General features: G+C 39.2%; 1 protein-coding gene across 1 annotated transcript; it reads left to right on the top strand.

The window, feature by feature from the left end:
- Positions 1 to 212: 212 nt before the first annotated feature.
- On the top strand, positions 213 to 18,574 carry SS2 (starch synthase 2). The gene is made up of 8 exons (XM_022301095.2): positions 213 to 1,069; positions 1,677 to 2,394; positions 3,143 to 3,207; positions 3,372 to 3,449; positions 3,538 to 3,648; positions 4,370 to 4,414; positions 5,571 to 5,744; positions 17,351 to 18,574. Exons 1-8 carry the CDS (start codon positions 779 to 781, stop codon positions 18,305 to 18,307), a joined length of 2,439 nt encoding a protein of 812 aa, XP_022156787.1. The 5' UTR covers positions 213 to 778; the 3' UTR covers positions 18,308 to 18,574.
- The last annotated feature ends 1,069 nt before the right edge of the window (positions 18,575 to 19,643 follow it).

The following is a 19,643-nucleotide window of genomic DNA, read 5'->3' as shown; positions in this document are numbered from 1 at the left end:
TATATATCATTGACAAAAAGTAGGACCTACATTGGTGAAAAGGAGGTGAGAAAATTGGTCAGATTTTATTGTAATTTATTTAATGCATGAGAAAAAATGTATTTTAACCTACTTGTTCATATCAAAAGGGGTCAAAATCATAAAGTTTTGAAATGTAAAAAATTCAATTCTAAAAACTTCAGGTAAAAAATGTCTCCTCGTTCACAGCCACAAAGAAACCCATATCAGAAGCCGTTCATAACTTCCCTTCACATGCCATACAAATACAATATTGTATCAATATCGATACAATGAAATCGATCACGTTTTTCCAAATCTGAAAACGGGATCCAAAATTCAAGACAAATTATCACCAACCCCAAAGCTAATCTGGCGTAATCGTGGAGTTGGACAGGCGTTTTGTCTTCGAATCCACTGAATGAGAGAGTGAAAAAGATGCGTGTCGCTATAGAGAATATTTTGTGGCCACTCCCGTTGAGCTGACATAATTTTCAAAAGCCATGGAGATGGTCTTCTGTTCACAGATTCTCAGTTAATTTCAGCCGCACAACCCATTTCCCATCTCCGATTCCCCCAATTGTGGTTCCAATTTCAGTCTCTCCCAATCAAAACCCTCTCTCGATTTTCCTTCACTCTTTCGGTCACCCCTCTATTACAGGGAAACATCATCTGGGTCTCCCTGATTTTCTACTCCCTCTCTTGGGTTTCGTCTGTTCTTCAGTTTTCTCGATTGGGTCCGCTTCATTTCCTTTCTGAAGGACAGACAAATATTTCAGAAATGGCGTCTTTAGGGTCTCTGTCTTTCACAGAGAGCACAATGTTCATTCTTAGTAAGAAGTACCACCGGAATTTCTCTCCACTTAGGCAGCCGAGTCAGAATCAGGGGGTTTTCTGTGACAAAATGGTTGCAACTTCGAGGAGTGGGAAATGGCAAATGTGGAGGGCTGGGCCGATTGTCCAAGCAACAACTTCGGGTTCGCAAACCAGTGATGATTCTGACGATGCCATTCAGGCCACCATTGAAAAGAGCAAGAAGGTTCTTGCAATGCAAAAGCAGCTACTCGAGCAGGTATTTTATTATGCTAGTTCTGTTGCTTTTTCTTTCTGAAATTATAATTATGTTGGAGATTTCACGTTTCCTCACTGCTATGGATTGTTGGACTGGGTTCTTGGCTTAGCTTTGATGCAAGATGAATTCAAATCAAATGTGATTGCAGAATTGCCTGATGGTGACCAGCTAGCCGGCTGAAACCCTCAAATTATGTGATAGTACTATAAATGATCCACACCCTTGTATTGGAATAGTGAAAGGAGTTATGATGCTAATCGAACTTTGAGAGGTCTGACACTCTCCTGAGTTCTAACAAACATATAGACAGAGAAGGAATCAACACTTAAATAACAAACAAACACTGAAAACCACAACGCCGCACCCTCCTAGACATCAGTTTTCGTGACGTAAATTCATCCTACTATAGGAATAACGGATTGGTGGCCTAACATTATGCTATAATATCTTGTAATGTTGGTTGTGTTCTTTTAGTAGTACTCTTAGATTTCAGAGTGCAATGTTTTCTAGATCATGTTACCCTTCCTCAGATTCATGTCTTTCCTGAATTCCCATTTGTAGGAGCTTGAATTTTGATACTTGGATTTAACTTTCCTGTGTTCTGTAGATTGCAGAGAGAAAGAAATTGGTTTCATCCATAAAAAGTACTTCTCTTGATTCTGAGGAAGAGCAAGATTCATATGAACAAATGGATAGCTCATTCCCCAATCCTGATTTTCATTCACGGGATGATAAAATTACTGTTGATGGTTTGAATGGAAGTAGTCCATCCGTCAGTACTGGCAATGTAGCTGTAAGAGAGCAACTGGATGCTGATGCTCTACTGTCTTCTTCCAGTACGTCTTATGATAACAATTACAAGATGCAAGTTGTAGATCTTAAAAGGACAATATCTACTGCAGATCCCAAAAATCAACTGAAACGCAGTTCAGATACAAAATCTTCTGTTGTTATTCCAGATCCCAAAGATCAGCTGAAAGGCAGTTCACAGGCAACATATTCTGATGTTCTTCCAGATCTCAAAGATCAGCTGAAAGGCAGTTCAAAGATCAAATCTTCTGATATTATTCCAGATCCTAAAGATCAGCTGAAAGGCAGCTCAAAGACAAAATCTTCAGATTTTGTTCCAGCGTTTCTTTCCAGTAAATCTTTGTATTCCACCGTAAAAGAGGGAAATAATGGACAGCCAAGTGAACCAGCTTTGAAGGTTGATGGTGATGCTGTTGAAACTGCAAGTGTGGATGTTGAGCCTCCTCCTTTGGCTGGGGCTAATGTTATGAATGTCATAATAGTTGCTGCAGAATGTGCTCCATGGTCAAAGACTGGTATTGTACGATTAAGTGGATAATCTTCGCTTGTGAAATCCTTTTAGGGTTATTTTCCTTTTCTCTTTTTGAAAACATTTGACGCATTTTTGGATTCTTACAAAAATTCATTATTTTCATGCCTTTTGGAGGAAATTTAAAAGCTATACACGATAATTTAACTTTTGCGATTATGGAAATTCATTGGTCATTTCAATCATTCAAACTTTAATATGGAATTATTTTACTTATTAACGAAGAATGTTGAGAATAGCATCAATTGGGAAAAAGATTTAGATACTGCTCTGCCTTGGTAATTGAACTTCACTGATCATTCCTGCTATGCGAATAAATCTCTAGTAATTCCAAGGATTTAACATCCTACGTATTTCTTTGACAACCAAATGTAATAGGATAAGGCGATTATCCTGTGTGATTAGTCGAGGTTCACGTAAGCTGGCTCGGACACTCAAGGATATTAAAAAATATATATATATATATTTTGTAATTTTTTTCTTTTGTTTGTCCTTTTTGTTGCTTTTTGGCTCCTTTTGGCTTGGGCTCTCTTTTTAGAATACCCTCGTGTGTTCTTTCATTTTTCACAATAAAAGTTGTTATTTTCATAAAAATAAAAATAAAATTTCAATTTTGTTTCCTATGATCATGATTCTGATTTTTGTTATTAAATTACACACCCTGATTCTTTGTATATTATTCCATTCACATCATTATTTATAGATTATGTACTGATATTTTAAGATTCTTATAGGCGGGCTTGGAGACGTCGCCGGCTCTTTACCGAAGGCTTTGGCTCGCCGTGGGCACAGGGTGATGGTAGTACTTTTCACTTTTCAAAAATCTTATTTTACTTCACAAGCGATTCTGTTAGCTACTTCCTTTTGGCTCTACTTGGAAAAAAAAAAAAATCGAAAAGATGCATTTCACAACCTTACTATAAACACCAATGTCCCCATTTATATTTCATTTCTTCTTTGCAGGTTGTAGTACCTCGATATGAAAATTATGCTGAACTCCAAGATACCGGTGTTCGGAAAAGATATAGAGTGAATGGACAGGTGCGATAAAACTTTGACTTTGAGCTGTAACTTTCTGTTCAAATTTTCCAGTCTTTTATCACAAGCATGTGAATTTTTAATCTTGCAGGATCATGAAGTTGTATACTTTCAAAAATATGTAGATGGAGTTGATTTTGTCTTTATTGACAACAGCATATTTTACTACAGGGAGCAGAATATATATGGTGGAGACCGTCTGGTAAGATGATGCCGCCTGTGATTTTACCTTAAGAAGTTATTCGAAGGGATGAACTTAGTTTAATAGGTAAATTTTGTGTTCAAAGCTAATTTCACTTTGATATCCCATGTTAATGCCATGGAAAATTTGTCATATTACCTTTGATTCTTTGGCCTGGTTTTCCTGCAGAAATACAGTGGCAACCAATATGACTTTATTGGAAGTAATGTCTTAGTGTGTTTAGGATGACTAAAAGTGTATTTTAAAAAAAAATGTACAATTTTTGGCAATAATTTAAACAAATTTAAAAAATTCAAATTGCGAAAAAATTCATTTTCGAAGAAACACTTGAGACATGGTTCTTCGAAAGAGTTACTTTAAAGTGATTGACACTCTTGTAGTTTAAGCACTTGAGAGATGACTACTCGTAAAGATGTGCAACGTGCTTAAATTAACATACCAAACTCACCTTTTAGTCTTCTTCAGTTCTTTGGATTATTAGGTTGCTTTGCTTCATATCGTACAATTTGGTCTATAATCACCTATCTGAAGTAAAACTGTAGTTTACAGTTGCGAGATGACGGTAATAATTAATTAATGCTGATAGCGATAATTATGTTGAGATTATTATTATAATTGATATAGCAGTAATATTAACTTTGCTGATATCCAAGTTTTTTGTCCAATTCATTATCAGTTTCAAGTATTGAAGTCTTACGTGTTTTTTTGTTCATTGGTTCAGGATATATTGAAGCGAATGGTACTATTTTGCAAGGCAGCTGTTGAGGTAAAAGTGGCTAAACTGCATTATTGAATATATAAATCCCTTACAAATAGCACAAAATATGCTTTTTATGTAGTAATTACGTAGAATCATTATGCATTCTTTGTATAAAACAAATAGCACAAAATATGCTTTCTATGTAGTAATTACGTAGAATCATTATGCATTCTTTGTATAAAAAGCAATTCTCTTAAAGGAAAGAGTGTGCTCGTGCATAGCATTCCTCCCTCCGAGACGTGTCGACTTAAGTCGGTCTCTGGAAGGCAAAATCTGTGTTTTTTAGTTCTGAAAAGGGACACGTTATAATTTGATGCAAACATGGAACTGTTTCTTTAAACTTCAACAATATCTCCTTCAACAAACCTTTCTTCTGATAGTTATTACTACTTGGTAGTACCATCAAAACTAGTGCTTGTTTAGCAACAATTTGGTTTCTTGTTTTTCGTTTTTTGTTTCATACTTTTTTAGAAAAAAAATGAAAAATGTATTCGGTACATTACATTCTTATTATTTATTTATTTACTAAAAGAAAAAAAATAGAAATGCATTTGATAACCATTTTTTAAAAATGTTTTTGACGATTGTTTCTCATTCTTTGTTTTTTAAAATTATATTTTTACAGAAACGCATTTGGTAACCATTTCTTGATTTTTGCTCTCTTTAAAAAAAAAAATAATGTTTTACATGAATAATAAAATTCTTAGAATAAAATATTATGTTATATAATTTTTTCGTATCTATTATGCATTTTATAAATATAAAATATAAAATAATCCTTTTATTTATATTTTTAACAATGGATGAAGAAATAGGAACACAAACTCTAATTTTTTTTGTTTCCACAATTTGTATACAATTTTGAGAAACTTTCTATAAAAAAAAAGGAAAAACAAGAAATAAGAAATAAGGAACAAACACATATTTTTCCAAATTTAGATACAAGAAACAGGAATGTTCCACTTGATGTATGGTACTTGAGTATAATTTCTGAAATATACAAATGATGGACAACCCAAAGCTTTACTTTCTTTTATTGCTCCTATTTTTTGTCCATAATATTATTCGAGAGTTGTGATTTTCTAACATTCCCACTTTTTATTGTACAACTAAAAGTCGATCATATATTATTTGCAAAGTAACATTTACCCCCTTTTTTCAGGTTCCCTGGCATGTGCCATGTGGTGGTGTATGTTATGGAGATGGGAATTTAGTTTTCATTGCAAATGATTGGCATACTGCATTACTGCCAGTGTATTTGAAGGCCTATTATAGAGACAATGGTATGATGAAATTCACAAGATCCATCCTTGTAATCCACAACATAGCTCATCAGGTATGTCACTTGTAATTTACTGCAACTTATTTCATTGTCTTTAATTCTTTCCATTGTAAGTGAAAGCTCAAAATTTTTGAGCGAAGAAAAATAGAATTAGATAAATTGTATTTTTTGTTCCTCATACCTTTTTCTTTCGTTGGAGTTTTGAATCTACAACCTTTAGCTACTCATCTCTTAATAAGTCAAGACTCCATACTTGTAGGTCAGAACAAAAAGTTTTGGGCCTACTTGATCACGTGTTACGTTTTTCACGTTTCTAGTTTTTGAAAAACATAAGAATTTGGTAATTGTTCTTATTTTTAGAAAATAAATGTTTCCAAAATTGTGTAGAAATTTTGGTAACAACAAAATCAAGTTGGTTCTCATTTCCAATTTTTTTCAAAACATTAATAAAAGCATTATCTTATATTCTTGCGTTATAAAATGCCCAATGACTATTTAAAAAATAAATGAACATTGAATTTTTGAATAAAAAAAGAAAGAACAAGAAACAAGAAATAGTTACCGAATAATTAAATTAAAGTTCTGTTTTTCTTCATTAAAAAAGAAGAAACAAGAAACAGGAATGTTACCAAACAAGCTCTTTCTTACCTTTCTGTTTTTTTCACTAGGGTCCATTGCTATGAATATTTATGCTCTACCCTCAAAGAACTTTATTTTGTCCCAGCCAGATTTGTATTTTCTTTCTTCTCTCAAGAAATCTACCCAGTTTCATATTTTCTGGGTTTTAAGTCCCTAAAGTTTGACTTGTTTTTCATTTTGGTCCATAAACTATTTGCTCATTCTTTCATCTTAGTCCCTAAACTTTTGACTTCTCAATTTTAGTTGTTTCTTGAACCTACTTGCTTACACCCCTCACTTATAGCATTACTTATCAAAGCAACAATACTTCTATTAGCGGGATCCCGCCCGGTAAAAGTAGAAATCCCTGCACAAGGGTCCCTTGGGTTCAAATTGCAATATGTGAAGGTTTTTCCAAACCTGTTTACTTCCTCAAATTAAGTGATGGTAATAGGATATGCTTTTGGGAGGACCTTGAGACTCGGTTATTTAGCCTCTGAAACTCTCTTACTGAGAATTTTTTTTTTATTTTTTTTTTACATGACTCAGATATTGAATGATACAAAGCAGAACTGAAACCATGTTTAAAAGAAATGCTATGAAAGGAGAGGCCAGTAAATGGGAAAACCTTCTCCTTTTGATCCCAGATCATGGTTCAAAAGACATAATGTCAGCCCATTGTTCTTGTAGATATGGTGATGGATATGAGTATCTGTCTTGGACTGCTATTACATAGGTGGATATACAAAATAAGATGATAATTGATAGAAAACTTGAAAAATATTAAAAAAATAAAAAAGATATGTATATTAAGATTCTACAATAAAATTAAAAAAGGGCGTTGGAACTGAAAGAAAGTGACTGGTGTGAGCTAGTGATGACTCTCTCCAGCCCTCATAGCTCCCTCCCCCTTCATCCCGACCCATGACTCCGACGACCTCAACCCATCCCTCCCCCGCCCCCCAGCTCCTCCTCAGACCAACCATGTCTCGGGTTAAGATAGAAAACAAAGTTTTCTACTGCGATTTCGATCACAAAAAGAAAGGAAGATGGCTGCGAATCACAGAAAAACACCTTACCAGGTTTTTTGTCCTTGCGATAGAAGAAATAGTAGGTGTCTGGATTATAGACATGATAGATGATCTCCTTCTCACCCCGAACACTCAGAAATTCTTCCGGAAAACTGACTGCAATGAAGGTTTCATATGGATCCAAAAAACCTCAAACAAGAGAGGAAGTTTCCTCGAAATCACTAGAGTTCAGAATGGTGGTGGCAAAAGAAACATTGTGGTCCCAGCAGACTCTGATCACAAGGGCTAGAAAGCTTTCAAGGATCTCCTCCTAGACTTCCTAAACGGCAAGAAAGATAGTACTCAGCCAGACTTTCACTAAGCTCCTCAACAGCCGAAACAGAGCTGTTCTTTTGCCGAAATTCTAAAGCAGAATAAAGATAACTCATAGGAGGTAAGATCGTTAATCGTCGCCCCCACAGACCATCGCAAAGACACCCCGTCTCCAGCACAAAGACGGGAAGTGAGAGCTCTAAACTGGCGGGATACTTTAGTGCTCACCCGCCGTGACTTCCACGACGACTGGGAAAGGATTCGCGGTTTTATACAAGAACAAACTGAAGAAAACTTTCTCATAAATCCTTACCAACCCGACAAAGCCCTCCTTAAATGCCCCACTGAGGACCTAGCAACTTTATTATCCTGTAATAGAGGATGGGTTACGTTTGGTCCAGTCACAGCAAAGTTAGAGAGATGGGACCTGTTGAAACATGGAAAACTTAATGCGATCCCATCTTATGGAGGATGGATTCGCTTTAGAAATATTCCTCTTCATTTATGGAGCTTTACTACCTTTATAGGAGATTGTTTTGGAGGCTTCATTGACTATGATCAAAACTCCAGCCTTATTGAATGTGTGGAGGTCGCCATCCGAGTTCAAGGGAAATACTGCGGTTTAATCCCTCTAGAGGTTCAGATCTTAGACGGAGATAGAATTTTTATGGCTCAAGTCGCAACTTATCAAGATAGCCGTGATCTGATCGGAAAGTCCGTCGACGTCCATGGCAGCTTCAACCAAGAGGCAGCAAAACGTTTCTACGGTGGAGCAAAAGAGGGACCAGGTCTTTGTCCAATGGATATCTGGCGCCTAGAAGGTGCTATTCTTTGTCCTACGGTCACCATACACTACCCCCGCCCCTTTTTTGTCACGAGGGACAAAAAGCCCTTCAACTTTGGGAAGAGGGAAACACCTCTTTCGGTGAAAGAAACTGCCAGCCATCGAGCCACGTGATTCCAACCTTAACGGAAGAGGGGCCCACCCTTGGGTCTCGTAAAAAGGAAAAGAAAGTAGACAAAGTTGACAAAAAAAGACAATAAAGAAGAAAGAAAAGGGGTCTCCTTTAAGAAGGATAATCAGATAAGACACTTTGACAAGAGAGGGGGGTGTGTTCCACCTCCGCTAATCCTTCTATTAGCTCTCCTCGAAAACAAAAACAGAAGCCAGCATCGGACAAAGTGTTAGGCCTCCAATTATTAAGACTTATAAGAGAAGGGGTAGAAAGGGCATTGTGTTAGGGGCAAATGAGTAAAGTGTATAGAGGAAGGGATAACGGTTTGTAGAGTGGGGCCCAAGGAGGAATTAGGGAACAGTAGAAATGGAACGAATGGGAGAAAGGGAGGATTAGTCTAGTTTTGAGTGCTCTGGCATTGTTAGGGAGAGATTACCCACCCTCTCGAATAGGTGGGGTGACTGTATTGCTTTCAGGTTACTTTCTTTGCGTATTAGTAATACCACAAGTGAGGAATCACCTCACAATTGGTATCAGAGCAGTACGAGCTTGGGAACTTGAGTGACGATGACGGTCAAGGATCTGGAAACTCGATGCGATGCGACAGAAAAGGAGATTTCGGGGATCAAAGAGGCTATTACCACCTTGTGTGCGAGGTCGGAGGAACAGCGACAAATGAGCGAAAGAATTCAGATGATGCTGGAGGGATTTATGGCGGAGATCATCGGAGAGAAACCATCTTCGGTTACACAGGTTGGAGAATCATCCATCCAGAAGGTTAAGCAGGTCAGAGATACTTCGACAATCGTTCATATAAGAGATCAAGGACAGGATCGAAACAAATTCAAGAAGGTCGAAATGCCAATCTTCATAGGTATGGATCCTGATTCCTGGCTTTTTCGAGCCGAACGATATTTTGAAATTCATAAGCTAACCGATGAGGAGAGAGTGATTGTATCGGTGATAAGCTTTGAGGGAGTCGCTCTAGCCTGGTATAGATATCACGAGAACAGAGTTCGGTTTACGGACTGGGAGAACTTGAAAACCCGACTTCTGGATCGTTTCCGAAAGTCCAAAGAGGGTCGGCAGTGTGCGAAACTCTTGGGATACAACTTTGAGATACAATACAAGCCGGGTCTTGAAAACAAAGCAGCTGACGCCCTATCTAGGATGGCCCCTAGTCCTCATTTGGCTGTCATGACTGTACCTGCCTTGTTAGATGTGCAAATACTCAAGACTGAAGTTCTTGAAGACCCCTTGCTGACTAAGATCATCTCGGAAATAGAAGTAGACCCGGCCAGCCATCCAAACTACGGCATGGTACATGGAGTCCTACACTACAAGAATAGAATGGTAATTTCTAGCTCCTCTACGTTGAAATCAGCTATACTCCATTTGTACCACAACACAATTATGGGAGGACATTCCGGGTTCTTGAGAACTTACAAAAGAATTACAGGGGAGCTGTTTTGGCATGGTATGAAGGCAGACGTCAAGAACTTCGTCGAAGGGTGCTACGTCTGTCAACGGAATAAAACCTTGACGGTGTCTCCGGCAGGGCTGTTACAACCTCTAGCTATTCCGGTTCGAATTTGGGAGGACATCACCATGGATTTTGTCGAAGGACTGCCGCGTTCAGCAGGGAATGACACGGTCTTTGTTGTGGTCGACTGCCTGTTTCGTTAATGGGTTAAGGGCGGGGGTTCCGTTATAAATTAAATATAGTATACCCAACCCGAATCAGCATATTTTTTTGTTTTACGCCCCGTAATTCTTCCTCAGCCAGGCTTGGGCAGAATAGCAGAGCAAGTACAAGTATTAGTAGAATAGCAAAAATGTGTTCCTTGTCATTAATATGTTTGCTCACGGTAATTGTGACCTCTCGGGAGAATTGATGACTGCATCAAAGATGCACTTGCTAGTACTAGTACATCTGAGAATTCTTAATTGGCTAGTTGTAAATAGACCCAGACTGTGGGACAAAGGATTATCCCGGACCTACACCGAGGTATTGACGGTGATTCTCAAATATCGCAGAACAGAATTTGATACGATGCAAGTACGCTCATTTCATTGCCTTGAGACATCCCTTCACGGCGAAAACGGTTGCTTCCGCCTTTATCAAAGAGATAGTCCGCCTCCATGGATTTCCACAATCCATCATCTCTGACAGAGATCGAGTTTTCCTCAGTAACTTTTGGACTGAGTTGTTCCGCCTTCAAGGAACTAAATTGAAGAGGAGCACTGCTTATCACCCTCAAACTGATGGACAGACGGAGATCGTGAATAAGTGTCTCGAAACATACCTACGTTGCTTTTGCAGCGAGACACCCCGTTCTTGGGGGCAGTGGCTTCCCTGGGCGGAATATTGGTATAATACCACATTCCATAGCTCGCTCGGTTCTACACCTTTCCAGGCAGTTTATGGGCGTTCCCCACCCCCTCTATTATCCTATGGAAGACAGAGAACGTCTAATGCGGCGCTCGACCAACAATTGTCTGACCGTGACATTGCTCTCGCAGTCCTTAAGGAAAACTTAGTGAAGGCCCAAAACAGGATGAAGAAAATGGCTGATAATCATCGCACGGAAGTTGAGTTGAATGTGGGGGATGCGGTCTTCTTGAAGATCAGACCCTACCGCCAGAAGTCCTTGACCAGGCGAAGAAATGAGAAGCTGGCAGCTAAGTACTTTGGGCCCTATCAAATTCTGCAACGAGTGGGGAAGGTGGCCTACAAGTTAGACCTACCACGGGAAGCAGTCATTCACCCCGTTTTCCATGTATCCCAGCTTAAAAGAGCTATCGGGAACCATTTGGCCGTGCACATATACCACCACAGTTGACTGACGAGCTGGAGTGGATCCCGGAGCCTGAGGAAGTATTTGCCACGGGTATCAATGAAGCCACGGGCGAACCAGAGGCATTGATCCGCTGGAAAGGGCTACCAGAGGAAGAGGCCACTTGGGAGACCTTTCACACCATGCATCACCAGTCTCCTGATTTCCCACTTGAGGACAAGGTGGATCTGAACGGGGGAAAGTTTTTAGGCCTCCAATTGTTAAGACTTATAAGAGAAGGGATAGAAAGGGCATTGTGTTAGGGGCAAATGAGTAAAGTGTATAGAGGAAGGGATAACGGTTTGTAGAGTGGGGCCCAAGGAGGAATTAAGGAACAGTAGAAATGGAACCGAATGGGAGAAGGGGAGGATTAGTCTAGTTTTGAGTGCTCTGGCATTGTTAGGGAGAGAATACCCACCCTCTCGAATAGGTGGGGTGACTGTATTGCTTTTAGGTTACTTTCTTTGCGTATTAGTAATACCACAAGTGAGGAATCACCTCACACAAAGATTATGAAGGGTCAGTTTTCTCCCTTTCTAACTTAGATAGCCCTCTATCAAAGGCAGAGATCGGAAAAATCCCAGAGGAGAACCTCCCTGAGGACTTTTCCCTATGCTATAGAGAGGAAGAGCAAGACTTAGAAGAGGTAGTCTCAGAGACGGCTTGCGCCGAGGCAACAAAGTCAAAAAGTCAGATGGTGGTCAGAAAATAGAGCCCTCTCCCTGGTTTCTCACACCCACCTTTCTCAAGGAAGATGGTTAAAGACCTCAAGAAATAGCCCATGTGTATTCGCCCTATTTCCACGAAAAACCTAACAGGTCAATCGACAAAGAAGAAAAAACCAAGGGAGATTATAAACCTCCTCATATGTTGGGCAAATGAATCAGAGGCAGGGGACCAAGAGGAAGATGAGGCTTTAGAAACAGAGGACCAAGATGAAGATGTAGAAGACTTAGTAACCGCTTTGGGCACTAATGTGGACACATGAAGATTGTCTCGTGGAATGTGAGAGGTTTAGGAGCATCTTCCAAAAAAACTCTTGTTGAAGACTCTTTCATCAGAGTGGGTCCTGATTTAGTGATTTTGCAAGAAACCAAACTTTCGTCGATCGATAGGAAAGTTATTAAGGAAGTTTGGAGCTCTAGAAGAACGGGTTGGATTGCCCTAGATGTCGAAGGTTCCGTGGGGGGAATTCTCATTATGTGGAAAGAAGACGTGGTCGAGGTACTTGACTCTGTTCTAGGCTCTTTTTCTGTTTCTATTCTCTTCTCCTTTAATAATCTTGTGCAAGGTTGGATTACGGGAGTATATGGGCCGTCTACCCCTCGGGGTAGGAATCTCTTTTGGCAGGAAATTATGGATCTCTCAGGCCTTTGCTCAGGATGCTGATGCTTAGGAGGTGACTTCAATGTAGTGCGGAATCCGAATGAAAAATCCAGGGGGCAGAGGGTGGATAAGAGTATGAAAGATTTCAATTCATTAATTGCAGAGCTGGGGATGTTTGATATCCATATCAACAATGCTACATTCACGTGGTCAGCTTTTAGGGAACACCTCTCTACCTCCCGTATTGACAGATTCTTGGTTTCCCAAGGCTGGTTAGATGCTTTCAATGCTTTCAAGGATGTGGTGCTTCAAAGATTGACCCGTACGACTTCAGACCACTTCCCTCTTCAACTTAGCTCAGGTTTCCAGAAGTGGGGCCCCACTCCGTTTCGTTTTGAGAATATGTGGCTCTCTCATTCGCAGTTCAAAGCCTCGTTAACGTTGTGGTGGAAGAATTTGAACCCTTCGGGGTGGGCAGGATATGCTTTCAAGGAGAAGCTTCGGGGTCTCAAGACAATCTTAAAGACCTGGAATAGGGATACCTTTGGAGCTATTGACCATGAGAAAACAGATGTGCAAGCCATAATAAATCTCCTTGACCAAGAAGAAGAAAGAGGGTTCCTATCCCCTGTATCCTTTTCTGAGAGAACTAATCTCAAAGCCTTCCTGTAGGAAGTTATCATTAAAGACCAGCGAAGATGGGCGCAAAAATGTAAACTGCAATGACTAATAGAAGGAGATGAAAATACCAATTTTTTTCATAGGTTGGCCTCACAAAGGAAATGTAGAAACATAATTTCGATCTTGGAAGATAGCACAGGCAACCCTCTCACTTCAGAGACAGAGATCGAGCAGGAAATTTTCAGTTTTTTTGATTCCTTGTATAAGGCTAAAGTCGGCCCTTGGTTTTGGAACCCTCTTAGTCCTCAGGACAGTCTTGAATTGGAGGCTCCCTTTAGTGAAGAGGAAGTGCATGATGCTATCAGGAAACTTGGCACCTTCAAATCCCCAGGTCCTGATGGGATGACAAATGAGTTTTGTAAAAAGTCTTGGAACATTTTGAAGTCCGACTTACTTAGAGTGTTCCAAGACTTTTTTCAAAATGGGATCATCAATCGGAGAACAAACAAAACTTATATATGTCTTATCCCCAAGAAGAAAAGAGCTAACAAAGTTAGGGACTTCCGCCCCATTAGCTTGGTCACTTCTCTCTACAAAATTATAGCAAAGGTTCTGGCCGAAAGACTAAGAAAGTACCTCCCCTCTATTATTAGCGACACCCAGGCAGCGTTTGTTGAGGGTAGGAATATCCTAGATGCGATTCTGGTTGCCTCTGAAGTGGTTGGTGAGTGGGGAGCTTCCAAGAAAAGTGGCTTCATCCTCAAGCTTGATTATGAAAAGGCGTACAATATGGTGGACTGGAATTTTCTGTTGGCTGTTCTTAAGAGAAAAGGCTTGGGTACGAGATGGTGCAAGTGGATCGAAGGGTGTATTGGTTCTGGGAATTTCAATGGGAGGCCTAGAGGCAAAGCCCAGAGAGGGCTTAGACAAGGCTGTCCTTTGTCTCCTTTCCTCTTCACCTTGATTGGAGATGATTTTAGTTGTCTTGTGCACTTTTGTCATGAGAGAAGGATACTGAAGGGTTTTCTGGTGGGGTTTAAACAAGTCCCCCTCACACACCTCCAACATGCGGATGATACTATTATTTTCAGCAAGGAGAGGATTGAAGATCTTCTGGATTGGTGGGGGATTATATCCCTCTTTGTGTATGCTGCCGGCATGTCCATAAATGTGGAGAAAACTTCTCTGATAGGGTTATTGAGGAGGATGTTCTCTTCTTAGCTGCAAGCACCATTGAGTGTAAAATTGAAAGCTTTCCTTTCAACTATTTGGGCTTCCCTCTAGGAGGTAATGCGAACTCCATCGGCTTTTGGGATCCAATGTTGGAGAAGTTTAGATGCAAACTCTCTAAATGGAAAAACCTCACCCTTTCTAAAGGTGGATGCCTAAGCTTGGCCCAATCGGTCCTTAGCAGCTTACCCCTTTATTATCTCTGGTTGTTGAAGGCTCCCAAAACGGTGATTAAGACCATGGAGAAGTATGTTAGGGACTTCTTTTGGGACGGAGGTACCTACCACTCTTGCAGCCATCTGGTGAAATGGGAATGGACCTCTCTTCCTCTTTCTCACGGTGGTCTTGGAATATTGGAATAGGCTTGTTTCAGCAGAGAAACCACACTCTTTTACTTAAATGGTTGTGGAGGTTTACTCAAGAAGAAGATGCTCTATGGAGACGCGTGGTGGAAAGTATTTACGGTACCCTTCCTCATGGATGGCTTACTGCCACTCCAAAAGGTGCAGCAAAAGGGTGGCCATGGTTTGCGATTGCAAACAACACAAACCTTTTCCTTGAGTTTCTGTCCTTCAAGGAAAATAATGGGAGGAAAATCAGGTTCTGGAAGGATCATTGGGTTGGACATCAATCGTTCGAGATGGCCTTTCCTGACCTTTACTTACTCTCTTTACTTACTCTCTGTGAGAAAGGAGGATACCATCCATAGATGTTGGAACACAGAGCAACAAGATTGGGATCAAGGCTTTCGAAGGGGGCTTTTCAACAGAAAAATCAACAGCTGGCTAGGCTTAGTCAATCAGCTAGATACTGTCAGATTGGGGAAGACCATAGACGGGGTGAGATGGAAGATCGATGCTTTAGGTGCTTTCACTACCAAGTCCACTTTTTTCCATCTTTATAAGCGATGTAAGATTCTCCAACCCCCCCTCATCAAGAAGATTTGGAAGACAAAGGTCCCTAAGAAGATTAAAGTCTTTCTTTGGTCGGTGGCCCACCGTGGATTAAACACTCAGGACCGCCTTCAAAGGAAGCGCAGTAAATGGAGCTTGCTACCCTCTGCGTGTCCCTTGTGCCTTAAGGCAGAGGAGTCCATCGATCACTTATTTCTCCATTGTTCACTTGCCCAAAAATGCTGGTCCCTAGTTTTTTGCCACTTCGACAGGAGCCTTTACCTCCCGCAGCGAGTTGATGAGTGGCTTCTTCAAGCCCTAGTGGGTGGTGGATTCAAAAATGCCAAAGGAACCTTGTGGACTTTCGTGGTGGCAGCAGTTATGTGGAACCTTTGGCTGGAACGAAACAACAAACTTTTTGAAGATTTTTCTCTAGATTCTCATATTTTGTGGAGTAATATACAGCTCACTGCTTCTAGGTGGTGTCATAGTTTCAGAAAATTCTTTCGTAACTACTTCCTTCTTTCTATCCTTCACAATTGGAAGGTGCTCATGTAGTAGTTCTTTTTGGGAAGAGGTTCTCTCTACCCCTTGCCCTTAGGCTGTTCCCCCTTTTGTGATTAATACATTTCGCTCAGTTTCTTATAAAAGGAAAAAAAAGATTCTACAATAAAATTGATGAAAATTGTAATTTAATCAAGATACATTCTTCTAAAAAGGGAAAAAAAAAAGGTTCAAGATATACTGTAACTAGTAAACAAAGACTTGCCATTATATACAAAAGTCATCTGGAGTTATGGTTGATACATCCTTCCCAAGCGTTGCAGTTAATATGGTACAAGTCAGGTCAACAAAACGAGCCTACAAAAACAACAGCCTTGAAAAGGAGCCTGACCTAAGAAATGGTATTGTTGTTCTGTTGTGGGCATAGAACAATCCTTCAATTCATTCCTCTAATTTTTTATTGGTAACTTTGATTCTTCCTCAAGTGAAGAGGAAGGATTTTACATCGGATTTTTATTTTTCTTAAAAAAAAGAAGAAGTCAGACCTAGCTTAACAAAAAATGACTCCAATCCAAACTAATCATGCATAATGAGTGATTACAAAAGTCTTTTGAGATTGACACCCAAAGCAAGATGTTAAACCTAGCAAGTGGTAAACTTCTTTCGAAGACTCCTCCACACCCCTAAGATTTTATTTCTTCTCTCCAGCCAAATATCCTATAAAACTTCAAAAGAACCGGCAGTCTAGAGAATCCTACCTTCGTCGACGGTGAAACAAAACCTCCTCCATCATAAACAAGCAATCCTTATTACAAGCTAAACTAACCCCCAAGGGTTAATACTCTGAAATAGCTAGTCACTGTTCTCTCTTTTTTTTTTTAAGGCTCCCGAAAGTAGAAACCTCCTTTTTTATCCTTTTTATTTTTGAGATCTGTTTACTTTTTTGTTATTTTTTAAGCCAATTAGAGTGCTTCCTTTGTAATTCCATTGACCATCTGAGGAATGTATTGTCCTCCTTTTGTACTTTATCAGTTTCATGGGAGTGATTCTTATGCAAAGGGGGAAAGAAAAAGAGAGTAATAATATGGGTTATAACTCTTCAAAAAGAATAACGATGCAAAGGGGGAAAGAAAAAGAGAGTAATAATATGGGTTATAGCTCTTCAAAAAGAATAACAGTGAGTTGTGAGTGAAAATCCATCTTGCATCGACAAAATTATACAAATTTTAGGCGTCTAGCCAAATTAACTAGTGTGGAATGGAGTTCTCTATGCTATGTTTCAGTTCAGAAGTTCTCTTCTTTTCCAAGAATAAATTTTATTGGGTCGTGCAGGGTCGGGGACCGGTTGATGATTTTTATCATGTGGATCTTCCGGAACACTATGTGGATCTTTTCAAGTTGTATGACCCGGTTGGTGGCGAACACTTCAATATCTTTGCGGCCGGTTTAAAGACAGCAGATCGAGTGGTCACGGTTAGCCATGGATATGCTTGGGAGCTTAAAACATCTGAAGGAGGCTGGGGTTTACATGGAATCATCAATGAGATTGACTGGAAGATGAGGGGCATTGTAAATGGGATTGATTCAGAAGAGTGGAGTCCACAGTATGATGTTCACCTCACATCAGATGGTTACACAAACTACTCCTTAGAAACACTTGAAACGGGCAAGCCCCAATGCAAAGCAGCTCTGCAGAAGGAGCTCGGGTTGCCCATTCGTGAGGACGTACCTTTGATTGGTTTCATTGGGAGACTAGATCAACAGAAAGGAGTTGATATAATAGCTGAGGCCATTCCATGGATGATGGGTCAGGATGTCCAACTGGTCATGCTGGGCACTGGCAGGCAGGATTTAGAACAAATGCTCCGTGACTTCGAGAACCAACATCGTGACAAGGTTCGGGGATGGGTCGGCTTCTCCGTCAAGATGGCGCACAGAATAACTGCTGGCATAGACATCTTACTCATGCCATCAAGATTTGAACCCTGTGGATTGAACCAACTCTATGCCATGAACTACGGCACAATACCAGTTGTGCATAAAGTTGGGGGACTAAGAGATACTGTGACACCATTCGATCCGTTCAACGAATCAGGACTTGGGTGGACGTTCGACAGCGCCGAGGCTAACAAGCTAATACACGCATTAGGGAACTGCTTACTGACGTACCAACAATACAAGAAGAGTTGGGAAGGACTGCAGAGGAGAGGGATGGGGCAAGACTTGAGTTGGGACCATGCTGCTGAAAAGTATGAGGAAGTGCTAGTGGCTGCAAAGTACCAATGGTGAGTAAATGATGGTTTTTGATGTCTATATTAAACCCTTTCTTTTGAGTCTTTCAAGTTATCAGCCTAATGTGTATTTTATTTTGGTGCCTGAGTTTAAAATGATAATCACTACTGCACCATTTTAGGCAAATGTTGTTGTGCTATAATAAGGTTCTTTTACTTGTAACTAAGTGTAGAAATTTAATGCTATTTAGAGCTTTTAATTTCTTGTCCAACATGAAGGTACAAAATATGAAATTCCAATTGAGTAAACTTTTTTGGAATGCTATCCTTGCTTCCATTTTCAAACCTTTCCATCTTTTGATTGACGAAATTCGTCGCAAGCATTGCTTTTTCATTCAGCTGTGCGAATGGTTCATTTTATTTTCTTTTTCATATATATTTTTTTAATTTACTTATTCCTTATTTACTCTTCTTATATATAAACACACATAATTTTTAGTTTGCAATTTTTGACATGTATCCCACATAATAATTATAATTTTTTTTTGAGGAAAATTTATAATTCTTATTTGAACATAGCCTTGCAGTTTTTGTAACCGTTTGGATACACAGATAAGGGAGGGGGTTTTCTAAAGGTTCTTAGGAATAATGTTGTATCAGAATATACTTTCCCTTGTGTAGAACTACTAAAAGAAACACCGTGACGAAAAAGTCCTCTCACGAAGAAATACTAAGATTTTTGTGGACAGAAGATTTTCCATTCCTGATTATTTTTAATGGATTTAAAGAAAAAAAAAACACTTTAACTTTGTTCTAAGCTTTCACTTAGGCTTCAATTAAGCTGGTTAGACTCTATATATCTGCTGCTTTGAGACTAATTATCAATCTTCCAAAAACAGTACTTTTCAAAATCTTTTAGGACTTTTCAAAATCTTTTTAAGGAAGATACATTTGATTGTTTAATAACCCATTTAATTTTCTGTTTTTGGTTCCCAAAAACTACTTTGAAATTTATATAAATTTCAAAATATATATACATAATTTTCAAAAACTAATTTCTATTTTGCAAAATCTAATTTTTTTTTCTACTACTCAACTTTTTTTTTCTCATATTTATCTCTCACAAATTTCTCTCTCACTAAAATTTTTCTTCTTAAATTTCTCTCTCCAAAATTTATTTCTCTCTCTACAATTTCCAATTTTGTTTTTTAAAACTTTTATTTCTCTTCTTAATCTGGTTTGCTATGAAAATTATATGTTATCTTCTCATTCCATTATCTTTCATTATAAATTTTATTTATCTTTTTATTTATTTATTTTATCTAAAAAGTGTATTTCGAGTCTTGTTTTTATCCTTAATTTTTTCTCACTATAATTTTTCTTTTTCTTTCTAA

Source organism: Momordica charantia, assembly GCF_013281855.1.
Source record: "Momordica charantia cultivar OHB3-1 chromosome 8 unlocalized genomic scaffold, Mcharantia_2.0 BLBB01000008.1, whole genome shotgun sequence".
In the NCBI taxonomy this organism is placed as follows: Eukaryota; Viridiplantae; Streptophyta; class Magnoliopsida; order Cucurbitales; family Cucurbitaceae; genus Momordica; species Momordica charantia.
This window is presented reverse-complemented; position numbering and strand designations above follow the sequence as displayed.